The 13,261-nt window shown below is 44.2% G+C and overlaps 1 protein-coding gene across 3 annotated transcripts in view; it reads left to right on the top strand.

The window, feature by feature from the left end:
• SPECC1 (sperm antigen with calponin homology and coiled-coil domains 1) overlaps positions 1 to 13,261 on the top strand; it is an 87,489-nt gene extending 74,228 nt beyond the window's left edge. For all 3 annotated transcript variants that reach the window (XM_038157762.1, XM_038157761.1, XM_038157763.1), the window contains 3 exons: positions 6,961 to 7,077; positions 7,619 to 7,678; positions 8,368 to 13,261. In XM_038157762.1, coding sequence (XP_038013690.1) covers positions 6,961 to 7,077; positions 7,619 to 7,678; positions 8,368 to 8,457 — 267 coding nt within the window. In that variant the 3' untranslated portion in view covers positions 8,458 to 13,261. The remainder of the gene's footprint in view (positions 1 to 6,960; positions 7,078 to 7,618; positions 7,679 to 8,367) is intronic.

The following is a 13,261-nucleotide window of genomic DNA, read 5'->3' as shown; positions in this document are numbered from 1 at the left end:
ATGCAGCTCTCTCAAGCGTAACTTTCTATCCTGCTGGGTCACTTTAAAAATAGCATTTCCATTCTGTCCATCCCAAAGTCCAAGACACTTCCCTTGTGTTGCCTGGATGCACTGACAATCAGTGAAAACACTGAATTGATTGGTCACCAGCTGGAACAACTCCAAACTGGGAATTTAACTGGCAGGCAGCTGGGCCCTGCTGCTGGTCCAGCAGTAACCTTTGCTGGTGGGACCTCTGCCCACCTTGTTTCCATCCTCCACCCTGAGCCTGCTGCAGCCTGCAGCCTACCCCTCCACCCAGGAATTCCAGGGCATGCCTAATCTCTAAATTCTCAATACAGATAATTAGAAAGAGCTGTGGGAGCAGCCAGTGTGGTCATTAGCAATTCTGCACCAGGGCTCCAGGCAGGAAGTAGCTGTGCTGCTGTCTTGGACACAGAGTGGAGCTAATTCCTCCCCTCCTCTCTCCCTCCCCTCTTCCCCAGAGTATCTGTGTGGTCCTTGAGCTGTGCTGCTGCATCTTCACTGCTGCAGCCTTGGGAATGAAGGGACCCAGCCCAGTCTGTTTCTTCTCTGTGGCATTCAGCACTGGTGTCATTTGTAGGAGCTGCTGAGAAGACTGATGGAAGTGGCAGTTGTGTGGCAAGCAGGGTTGCCTTTCAGTGAGGGAGCATAACAAGGGGAATTCATGCTGAAAAGAGACATGCAGAGCAAAACCCAGAACTGGTCAATGTCTAATTGGATTATTACAAGAGGGAGAGCTCCTTAGTCCCTGGTTTTGGTGTGTAATCTGCTTCTGCAGACAGAAGTGACTCCTGCTCTGCCTTCTCACGGAATGTGACTGGTGGAAATTACAGAAATACCACTCACATTTGATAAATACCTCTTGTCACCATTACCTCATCTCTGAAATGACCCAGACACATCCATAAAATTGCTTCTGCCTAGACCAGCTCTCATTTGGTCCTGTATGTTTATCAACCAACCAGCTCCTTGTGAACTTGGTTTTTATACATTCTCTGTCTCTCTTGTGCATAGCAATAAATTAATATCCAAACTGAGGAATATATACAAACCCCTGTAACTTTACTAACCTTTAGTGAGACCTTGGAAGTAGGTGACTTTTAGTAATGAGGATGTTGTCATGGGGTTATTTGCATTCAAAACAACTCAGTTTATTTGCTAGGAAAGGTTCAAATTCATCCACTGTGTGTTATGTGCTGTGCCAGCAGCTACTCTCAGCCTGTGTTCACTAGAACTTCTTTTCTTTATAAAAAGTCAGTCTTTATGTATAAAAATGCAAACAAAAGGAGCAGTAAAAGGCACCAACAGAGCTGTTTGGCTCCTTAGGCAGGTTGGTTGCTCACTGCATGGTTGCAGGGATGGTTTCAGTGTCAGTAGAATCTTGCCCTGCAAGCAAAGGAAATAGGAGGCTGCATAATTACTTTATTACCTTAACTGTCTCCCATTTGTTACTACTTTCATTTTTTATTGTCATGAAAACTTTGGGGCCATTTCAGCACCACCTCTCCCTTGTAACCACAGTATCAGAACTAAGCTGCCTTGAAGAGATCCTGAACCACAGCAAGAAAGAGCTGAGTTTGAAGAGTGCACGGATTATTTTAGAATGGCTTTACAGTTTACTCTGAACAATGTCTGTAGGACAACTCCTGTCCAGATGACCTTGTTCTAAACACAGAATTTTAGAGAGCATCATTCCACCTATTCTTGCCAGTCTGCCATGGGTAGGAAAGTTAATATAAGAAAATTGGATGTGCCTGACTTTCTGGTATGTTCTCTGGGTTTTGAGACTGAAATAGTTGGGAGCTGAAACATCTTCGTATAGGATGCATAATATCCTTTTTAAATTTTTAAATTACCTCTATTTAAATGTCTCTGCTCTGTGTGAATTCTGTAGCAAATTGGTGTTTGATGCTTTTGCAAAAAAAAACCCAAAAACCAGCCATAAATCCTCTAGTATCTTGTCTCTGCTAAAGGGCTCATTAATTCACACTTACTGAAGCAAATGATGAATGGTAAACCCAAAGCAGCACCTGTGGCAGCAGTGGAGAAAGGAGCCAACAGAACCTAAAAATGTGATGGAAAGCAGGGATTCTTTATAAAAAGAAATGCAGTAAATGGCATGACTTTTAAAAGGCTGGCATCAGTTCCTTTTCAGTTCATAGTGCTGCTATGACATGATTTAGCTGCATTTCAGAGAGCATTTTGTGATCTGAGCTCTGCTGTTCCACGCGTGTGTAATCAGCAATAAGATGCATGGCTAACTGACATGCTGAGAGAAGCATTAGAAATATGGATTATGGGATAAAAACACACATTTTAAAGAAATTTAAAGCAATTCTTATGGAGACTGCAGTTGGCTGGGCCATTTGAACCAGGGATATTAATACAGGCTGGAGGATAGGAGGTCACCTGGCTTCCTTCCCAGTCCTGGCTACCCACTTAATCTCTGTACAATACATTGCTGGTTTGATTTCTTTTAATCACAAGGCATTACTTTATTTTGTATTCCATTTAAGAGAAAAAGATTGGTAAGAGAATTCAGAAAGCTTCCTGGTAGTAAATGGACTAAATGTGATGTACAAATCACTTCAGACTTGCAGCTCCCCATTGGAAATAGCTGCGTGCAGTTGTCATCTGGGTGTACCCTGCAATTACAGAAGAATCCAGGCAGCCTTTAATTTCAGGCATTCATGCCTTTCATCCCTGTTAACTGGACCTGACCACACTTCTCATTCACCCATAGTTCCAGTAGATTGCCCAGATGTTTCATATCTTTGCTGGAGCATTTCAGATGAACTGGAGTGTTTTGTTTGTTCAGAAGGCTGAAAGGAGCCATCCTTCCCTCATGTTGCTTCTTAGGAAGTGTTCAGAACTTGCCCAGTGAGAGCCTGAAGATTCCTTTGAATAGAACCTCTTTGGCTGAACCCTGTTAACCTGGCCCCAGCCAGAGAGAGTGTAATAAATCAAATTAGAGCTGCAGTTTTGTGCAGCTGTTGTTAAAGATGGGTAGGTTTGGGTCCTCTTTGGAAATTGCCTGTCAAGCTACCTTGATCCGTTTTGCTTTAGAAAGGTCAGAGTTCAGATGTGCAGAGCTGTGGCTTCTGTTCAGACATTTGTTTAAATCTATCCACATAAAACCACTGAGTTGTTCAAGAGGAGCTGTGGGGTCCTGGGTAGTGATGAGCTGGAGGAAGCTGAGTCACTTGAGGGAAGCTGCTTTTAAAAACAAGGCAATTGAATACATTCAATAAATTGAATCTATTTACTCAATAGATTTATTTTTAAGTATTTAATTTTATATCCTGCATGGGCTGAACCTCCATGATCAGCCACTCTGGCAGGTTCCTGGTGTGCCATTCCATACCAATAACTTGGGAGAGGCAGGGAGGGATGCTGGATGCTGAGAGAATGGAATAATGATGCTCAGGTTGTATTTCTTGCAGGCTTTCTTCCTCAGAGTTCCAGGCTAGCTTCAAGCTGATTCATGTCTATAATTGATAATTCTGGCTCTCAGGGAGAAAATTATGACTCAGAGCCATTGCTGTGGGCACAGTAACACGTGCATAGTGGGAATATCTTGTAGCAGGATTTTAACCTAGTCAGACTGTAATGAAGAGTGCATGATGTCATTGCTGCTTTTTGCTTGGAGTCAAAGATGGAGTGAAATCTAATGGGGTGGTGGTTTTTTCCTCAGACAAACAAAGAATTGTTTTTAGTGAGAACAGATCACACAGATTTCCCTGAGTGTCTTTAGCAGGGCTCTCCAAGGGCTCTGTTATCTGCAGGAAAGGTCCTGTTCCTGGAATGGGGGGCTAAGGTCAATCACTTCCAGGTGTTTTGTGTCTTTTAGGCTTGACCTGACACTGATATCCTAGATTGTGCATTTGTCATCCAAATAACATTGCCTGGATATTTCTTTTTTTTTCTTACATTTTACTTCAATGTTCATAGAAACAGACCCTTCTGGGCACTTTGGTACTTTGAAAGCTGTGCTCCCTGGTGTGCTTCCAGATCCCAGTCTCTGGACATTCCCAGTGCATGTAGAGGAGTTCACTTGAAGAGAATTAAGTGTTTCCACTGACTGGTGACACTGCAGGAGTGCTGAGGACAGACCTGGGCTACCACTGACCACAGGATGTACTGTGGCCACATGACAGCAAATTTTCCCCCCTTTCCTAATAAGTGCTGCAGTTTGATCTGAATCCCTGCTCCATTTTCCCACTTCTCCCTGCCCTCATTCTGATGGCTCAGAGTGTTGCCATCCTTTCTGGGTGTCTCATGAGAAGCCACATGCAGTTTTCCAGAGCTTGGGGTGGGAGTTCTGCTGTGAGCACGGTGGGACACAGAAATCACCCTCCTGCAGCTTGGGCTTGTGCATTAACAACCAGCATGGACACAAACAGCTCCCATATATTCAGGGACTGAATAGGGAGAGAGGTGTGGCAGCAAGACTGAGACAGGCTCTGCTGCCAAAATAATCAAGAGAAGGGAATAGTTTCCGAGGTGTTCATTCCCTAAATTGTTTTCCTTTTTTTTTTTTTGTTTTTTAATGGCTTCAGGGGAGCCAGAGATCTTCCGAGAAATCAGAGTTGTCTCTATTTTGACTTAATTCCTCTTGGTGTGGTGGAGTGGGGAGGTACTACAAATAAAGCTGCAGTGTAGCAAAACACAGATCACTTTTCATTTACCATGTCCTTATATCCCAAACTGAAAAGTATCCAACACAGAAGCCAAGAGGAAGTGCCAGGGAGAGGGGTTTGTGCTGTGTATGAAATGGAAATGCATTTGTTAAAGAAAAAAAAAGCCCAACATTCATTGATTCTTGTTAGATGTAAAAATGGAACTAGGTGGCCTTGAGTATGCCTAGGTATTTTTTATTGTACTGTGAACTGAACAGTTGAGCTCAGCCTTTGAGTGTTCATTTTGGGTTTGCATTTAGGACAAAAATTCAGATTTGAGTTCGTTTTGGCTGTTGATTGTGGCAAACCACTTTGCAGCAGACTTGATCTGTGGCTCAGGCATGGTCAGCAGAATCCCATCCTTGAACTTTTGCTTGTTTGCAAGACTTAGATCCAAAAGTTACTGAGGATGACTGGCTGGACTGTTGGGGAGGTGAGGAGTTTTGGACCTAGTTTTGGTGCGGACATGAGCACTTATGTATAGATATTGTGATTTGGGAAGAAGAGAAGAGCTTTAGGTGTATTTAAAATGAAAAGGTAAGTAAAATTGTTAAACTGATTCTGGGATAGTGAAACACTGTGTGAAGGAGCAGTTTTGTATCTCTCGTGTCTCATAGTAGCATCATGAAAATCAGGGTAGATACAACGTTCCTACACAAACAAGCTTTCCCTTTTTGTCTAGTCCTGTTGCATAACTAAGGCTCTGTTTGTTCCTGTTTCCATGGCCTTTGGGAAAGAGGAGGAACAGCCTTCATTTTCCATTTCTATCCTACAGTATAAAATGAGAATATTGGCATTTGCTGATAAGCTATTTGCTGATAAAACATATTGGCCTCAGTAAAAACACTTCTGTAACTTGGCAGTCAGTCCTTTCCCACTAACTGCAGATTGATAAATAAAAAGGAACTTGTTTGTCTGAAACTTCAAGAAAGCAGAATAATCCAGCTCAGCCAATTCCAAACACACAAAGTTGGACTTCCAGCTAAAAAGTTGCAACTGTATGGAATAGGCAATGCCAAGGCAGCTTTCAAAGCAATTTTTTTTTCTTGTGACAGTGTTCAGCCAATGCCTCATTTTTGTATTGTCTCCACTGACAGATGTTAATAGAGCCCTACAACGTGGTGGCTGGTACAGTGTGGGGATGTCAGCTGCTTTCTGAGCCCATTAGAGTTGTAGATTAATTACAAAGTATTTTAACCTGAAATATTCACTGCTGCTTCAATTTGAGTCATGTTTGGTTATGGACATTTTTTACTAACTGGAAGTCCTGTCTGACCTGGACCAAGTCCAGGTTGGATAACTAATCAGTGAGGCATCAGAAGCAAGGAGCACATGCTGAAATAATTCCTGTCTGGGTTTTAGTGTCTGCATCAGCTGTTGTATGAGAGATGCAGTAACAGCCTTGTCTTTGGGGGAGTCTTGAAAGAAACGAGAAAATAGCTAACTAAAGAAAATGCAGGGGTGGGGAGTGTGAACTGAAGCTGAGCACACAGGAGGATGTGGCTGCTGAGGAGGGTTGGAGGTGACTCCACACCTGCAGGAGTGTGGCAGAGGGTGCAGCTCCATCGTGTCCCAGAGCCTCTCTGCTTCAGCAGCTCTTGCTCCGTATCAGATCACTGTTCTGTTTTTAGCTGCTGTTTGCAATTACAGCTGCAAGACTTGGCCATGGGAATTCCTGAGTGTGCTGGTGTGGCCAGGCAGTGCAGACAGGAGCATCAGAAAGGTCACCTTGTTCACAGGAGCACAACTGGGCCGTGGGCCTGTTTTAACTGCAGCTGTGCCCCATGAGAGCGTCCAGGGAAGAACCCCGAGTGCACTCTGTATCCCCAGAAATCTTGTGTTTTAAAGGAGTTCTCTGCAGATGGGCTGACTTCAAAATACCATTTTCTGGTATTTTTCTGCAACCCCCATGGTTCTGGACCTCCGCTGTCATGAACAGGGAAGCTGGGCTTGCTCTGTGCACCTGAGTGCAGCCTTGTAGTAAGAGGTTGGCAAAGAACAATGCAAGTATCTAGAAACAAGGGAAGGAAGATGGTTTTTGTCCATATAACTATAAACTCCCAACTCTATTAGACTATTTCTTTTCAAATTTTTCTTCTTCACCTCCCTCCTTCTGGAGGTGACAGTGGTGGGAGTGTCACTACAGACATTTCTAGCTCAGCTCTGGGTTTTTTGTTCCACGGCTGCATAAAAACTATTGTTTGGAGATTGTTGTTGTGTAGCACTGTTCAAGGATGGCTCATGTTTTCTCTTACAGAATATTGATATTACCAACTTCAGCAGCAGCTGGAGTGATGGGCTGGCCTTCTGTGCTCTCCTGCACACATATTTGCCTGCACATATTCCTTACCAGGAGCTCAACAGCCAGGACAAAGTAAGTTGTGTAGAACATTTGCAGAATTCACAGTGAACAGAATGGATGAAAAGGGGAAGGAAACCAACGGTGAACTCCCAGAGAGAAATGCAGGGGCTGCTGGGTGATGAGTCAGTGACAAGTTGGCTAAATCCAGTGAGTGCTGCAAATAAACACAAAGACAGCATCTATCACAGTAAGAATTCTATTATGTACAAGAATGCCTTATATTAATTAAAACCTCTGCAGAAACCTTTAACTCATAGCAAAGACAGAACTTCAATGGGTTTTCCCCCAGTTGTAGCCAGTTTCACAACAACCTATTTGTCAAAAGCAGAGGGTGGCACTCAGGCAGAAATAGATGAGCTGTTCAAAGACAAAGAACTTGTGAGTAAGATCAAAAAAGAGTGAGACTCAAAAAAGAGTCTGCAGGCAAGTATGGAACCTAGGGGTTTAGTTTTCAAATACACCTGCTCATTTAAACTTATTGGGTAACCAGATGCAAGGAAAGGTTCAGGAACAGTGTTTTGATGTTAATCTTTTTGAACTTTTATTTTTGCAGAAGAGAAATCTGCTGTTGGCATTTCAAGCTGCTGAAAGTGTGGGCATCAAACCCAGTCTGGTGAGTAACCTTTAAGCAAGGGGACATTTGCTGCAAACACCATTCCAACACCTTTCCTTGTTGCCATGTGGCGAGTCAGTAACCTGGCACTCAAAATGTCACACAGTGCTGGGGAGGGCTGCCCCACCATCAGGATGGCGTTAGGAGAACTTCCAGAGAGAATTTGTAGAATCACAGAATAAATATAATTTGGAGGAGCTGCTGAAGGTCACCCAGTATTGAAATGAGGGGATGGATTATGTTTTTCTTTTAGATGCCAGCTGCAGATTATTCAAAATTTTATGGACAGACTTGTCATATTACACCATTACATTAATGGCTGCACCATTTTGTTTTAGTGCTTTAAGAAACAGAAAGACATTAAGCTGTTCAAAAAAACTGTTCCAAAATTAACTATATGACGAGGGAGATAGAAGTTTAATATGAAGGGAAAACTATTATGGGGTTCATGAGCTAGATTCAGAAGCAAAGAAACCTCAACTTAAGTTGTATAGAGAACTGAACAATTGCAGATGGAAGCAATATTTCAGATTGTAGAATGCATTGAGAGATTTCAGAATTGCACTCGGCCGGTGGATCATTCCAGTGGTCCTGATGGCTGCAGGGGGCTCAGGAGTGGAAGCAGAAGTGTTTGGGGGCTCAGAGGAGCCGTGCTGGGGCTGCCTGAGCACGGTGCTGTGTCTGTGCAGGAGCTCAGCGAGATGATGTACACGGACCGGCCCGACTGGCAGAGCGTCATGCAGTACGTGGCCCAGATCTACAAGTACTTTGAGACCTGAGCTGCAGAGCAAGAGGTGGACACAAGTGGGGAAGAGAACAAAGAATGCTACAGATGCACTCGATCACTTTAAAAACCTGCTTGCTCCTCTTCCACAACCAACCGAAGCTCTTAGTGCGAAAGGAAGCTTTGCCGTAGGTTTGATTCCATCTGGGACTGCAACCAAATAATTCCCTGTTGTCCACCTTTGCAAACCAAATCCGTTGGTAAGTTTACTCCCACGTGGATATTGCAAAGTGTTTTCAAGCACACATGGGATATTTCTGAAGAGGATCCCTTGGGCTAACAACATTTGCCTTGACAGGAGACCTGCTACACAATGAATTTTTAAGTCAATGTGGACTATGCTGGCACTCAAGGGAGGCTGGGAGATTAATATTAATACAAAAGCTCACAAAAATGCTCTTCTTGCCAAAAGATGCTTAATTCATCCCAAGTACATGTTGTTTTCTTGCCTCCATGTATTTTGTAAAACACCTTGACAGATGCACTTAAGTTGTAGAACCTTAACCCGAGTTACTCTCGCACATCTCACCCAATAACTGCACTAATTTACTCATAGCATAACCAGCAGGATGGTAACAGGATCATTTGTAACTCAGAAACCACCCTCTGTTCATCACCAGTTAGTGAAATAAGTCTGAAAGATCCTGTTAGGTGCTGGGACTTCATTTCATCTCTCACAGAAATAATCTCTTTGAGGAAAAATAGGTTTATTACTCCAACTTCATTACTTGATTACTCCGGGAAGCCAGAGCTTGGTTTCCTGGCTGACTGTGCAGGCACAGTTATCACAGGAACATTGCAAATGCAATTTAATAGCTTTAGCTTGAAAGGTGCCAGTAATCAGGTGAGCAATACAGTGACATCTCATATTTTTTTGTGGATTGAGTGGAGTAACTTCTTTCTGTGTTGCCGCTGTCTGGTCAGCACAGCTGTGTCATTGCTGCCTAGAGGCAGGAATCTGGAGACAGCCTGTGCCCTGGGCCATGAAATACAGCCCATGGGGCACTGGTACATGCTTGGAAATGATGTCATGCTGTAAAGGAACACAGTCATATATCAGCACCAATGGAAGGTGCAGCTTCTCTCCACAGATGACAAACAATGTAACTGGAACCCGTCTGTGCCGCGGAGATCGGGCGCCAGAGAGCAGCTTCCCACCTCAGTGACACTGTTAGGAAAATGCCTGATAGACACTGTGAAGTGCCCTTTATTCTGTTTCTCTCATTTCACCTGATGAAGTTAATTTTTCTGTTTGTCTCCAGGGATGGAAGCATCCATCAGGCTGCTGGATTTGTTCTAAGAGCAGGTCTGGGAGAGCATGTAAAGGCTGCCTGGCTGCTTCAGGGCATGCTGGTAGGAGAAAGTTGGTGTTTAGTTACTGTGCTTAACCACCATGCTTTGTGGACATTAGTCCTAGGGAGCTAGGCATCATTTCTCTCTTGCAAAAAATACTAGTGCTCACTGCACCTGCCTCCTGGAAAAAGGGCTCATGAAATGGAAACAAGAGATTTCACAGAACAAAATTGGTTTCAGGCTTTCAAGGGCTTTGCAGGTGGCTGATCTCAGCCTCTGGTTCCCCATAGTGCTTTGTTGTTTGATTTGATTTTACTTTGTAATGCTATTTTATTAATAAACAACATATTTCAGACTTGGTGTTCTGACAGCAGAATGCAGGATTCAGGAATAGATGGTAGAGCCCAGGGCCAGGGAGTGCTTTGAACAAAGAGGATGCTGGAGGAAGGCAGTGCCTATTCTGGGGGAGGAGAAAATCATCTCTTGCTCTTGGTTTTAGTCTGAAATTTATTCTAAACCATTGGAACTGGACTTTCCCAGAGGCAGTCTTTGGAGAGGCTGTGTGATAAAAATGGCCAGGGGAGAGCCCTGACAGTGCCCCTGCACACTGGCTGCCATCCTGCTCTGTGAGCAAGCAGCTGAGTGCTGCCACAGGCAGTTCCTTGCAGGAAGCCCTTTCTAGGTGGAATTCACTCTGGGACTTCTCAGCACACCCTGCTGTCCATAGAGAACCCAAGATGAGTTACTCTAAAATACAGGATAGGATGGAAGAGGAAAACTCTGCTGAGCAGAGTTCCTTGAGGCACTTGCACTGCAGAGCCCCATTGCCTGGTGGATGCAGCAGCTCTTTTCCCTGGAGGTGTCCCTTGGCAGGGATCCCAATTCTCTCCAGCGGGCTGGAGTTCAAAGCTGGAGTGAAGTCAGCACAGAAAATTCCATATTCCTCAGTGGGCTTTGCATTGGGCACTTGCAGGGTTGAGAAAAATACTTTTAATTTCCAATGTGTGGTAAATCTCTCAAATTCAGAGCAGACGATGTAAAAAAAAGGGAATTTTAACCCTGTGATCACTGGAAGGGTGTGCAGTGTGGCTCAGTGTCCATGGGGTGTGTGTTACCTCCTGTGTGAGCATCCTCTGCTCCCAGGGCTCTTCTGACACTGCTCTCTCTCAAGGCTCACTTTACCCTTACAGACCATTCTGTGGGATCCAGCAGCTTTTTTTTTTTCCCCCAAAGTATTTGTGCAAAGCAATGTTTCTGTCATCTCTTTGCTGCTTCCTCTCCTATGCCCCCCCAGCAGCATGGTCCAGACACTATTTCTACCCAATTCTAGTGGTGTATTCCTAATTTTTTTACTTAGCTAGGAGTTACAGCACAGAGTTGTAGTAGGGAAGACGATACTTGATTTCATCTTTTCTTAAATGTTACTGTTCTGTCCTCAAACCTGCAAAACATCTTATTTTGATACTTTGAGAGATGGTTTTCCAGATTATTTTTTTTAAATTAAGAATATTGTTTATTTGTTCATTTATCTGTTACAACATTGGGCGGGTTTCTTCCTTTTAAACCTTGCACAGTTACATTTCTAGACCTTGATTTTCACAAGTTGCTGTTGTTTTTTCACGCTGCCTTAAAATTTCAATATGAATTTAAATTTATCCTACATGAGATGCTGCAGGCCTGGTTTTCATAGACTCTACAGGCCCTTGTGAGACATCTCAGATTGGAGCTGCAAAATTAAAGTTCCAGCTGCCTTTAAAGTTAGGGAATTTAACTCAGTTAAGCAAGAGGGTGTGTGGATAGTCTTTAGAGAAGTTCTGAGTATTCTCTGAAAATGTCCTGGATGTGATGATGTGACAGGTATGGTGTTGAGCAGTAGGTTTGCCTGAGCTGCCTAAATCCTTTCTGACTTTGCCTCTTAGGAGTAATGGCTCTTTCCCTGGTGTGCAGGCAGATAAATCTTGTCTTGTCCCTTGCTCCCTGAATTGTCACTCACAGGCACACCTGGGGTGTCTGTGGGACTGCAGGGAAGCAAACAGCTGATTTGGGATGAGCACAGCTGATTTGGGATGAGCAGGTGAGAAGAAGGGTTAGGAAGGGGGTTCCAGTGACATTCCAAGGAGGGATGTGGCAGTGTGTTTTGCTGTGGTGTAGGAGAGGAAGGGAGATTCAAGTGTGGGAGGTGCAGTCCTGCTCCTGGGATTTCAGGTGAGACGGAGAAGGTACAAATTGTTTTGTGGCTTGGGAAGGTACAGAGGTGTGAGGAGTGAGCCCAGAGTCAGCCCTGTGAGCTGTGAGAAGGTTTTCTAGAAGGGCTGAGGAGCTTTTTCCGAAAGTTCCTGATGAGACTGAGGGAGAGCCCAGAGTGTGAGGAGAGGGACAGGGGACAGACACGCCTTTGTCACAAAGGACATCAGAGAGTCTGTGTGGGCTGTCAGCTTGAGGGGCATTCCTCCTCAGAGTGCAGCCTGGGGGTCTCAGCAGGCGAGGACAGGACACAGCACAGTTGGCTGCCTTTGCCAGGCTCCCCTTCCCGTGCCAGTCGTGGCAACACGAAGGGGACAAAGACTTCCTGTTCTTCCTGCACTGCAGCAAGGCAGCTGTGCTAAGCAGAGGGATTTGGGGCTCATGCAGGGTCCCTTTGAGGTTTGGCAGTTTTCTTTCTGTGGTTGGAAGTTATTTTTGACAGGTTTTCTCTCTTGTTTTGTACATGCAACCAGTTCTGTGCAAGCTTTCTGTCCGAACCAAGTGCACGTGGGCAGAATGATTGGTTCTTCCCGGTTTGATTCCTGACCTGGAACTCTTCAAAAATCCACCTTTTGGCTTCCCTGACTTTCCCCCTTCCTTGGCAATGACCACGTGAGCCTGGGCCTGTTGGTTGGTTCATACCTCCCTCATCCTGCTGTGCTGGGAGTACCAGCAGCAAGGGTCTGACTGGGCCAGCTCTTGGCAAAGCTGAGCCTTGTGCATCTGATCACAGGCAGGGGCTGTATGGGATGAGATTATGCATTTTCCTGTCACAAGAGGGCTTTTTGCCTAAAAAGACTCAGGGCATGGAGCATTAAGACATTTTTAAAGCCAGCAATAAGTTCTACTATTCTCAGCTGTGTTGGTTTGTACCAACTGCAGTGCCATCGACGCTCGCTCACCGACACGGTGCAGAACCAGCTTCTCACTGAACTGCAAGTAACTTTTTTTCTCAACTGAAGGTCTCTCAATTTTTGACTTGCACGTGTGCCAAGTCCCATTGGGCAGTGCTGGACACAATGTTTTTATTGACTGTTGGTCCAGGCTTGAGTTTGTCATATGGGATGATCACCTCTGACAGTTTTAGCTTTCCCTGTTGGGTACAGATGTTACATCGTAATCTAATTTATACAAAGAGCACATTAGAATGTACATACTAAGCATTGCAGATTTGGACATGCTAATATTTAAATATTAACATTATTAAAATGTATGATGCAAAATCTGTGTAATATTTCTAATAAATCTTTTTCTGTTTCTGA

This window comes from Motacilla alba, chromosome 19 (assembly GCF_015832195.1).
Source record: "Motacilla alba alba isolate MOTALB_02 chromosome 19, Motacilla_alba_V1.0_pri, whole genome shotgun sequence".
Classification (NCBI taxonomy): domain Eukaryota; kingdom Metazoa; phylum Chordata; class Aves; order Passeriformes; family Motacillidae; genus Motacilla; species Motacilla alba.
Note: the sequence above shows the minus strand (reverse complement) of the source record. Positions and strands in the feature narration are given on the sequence as shown.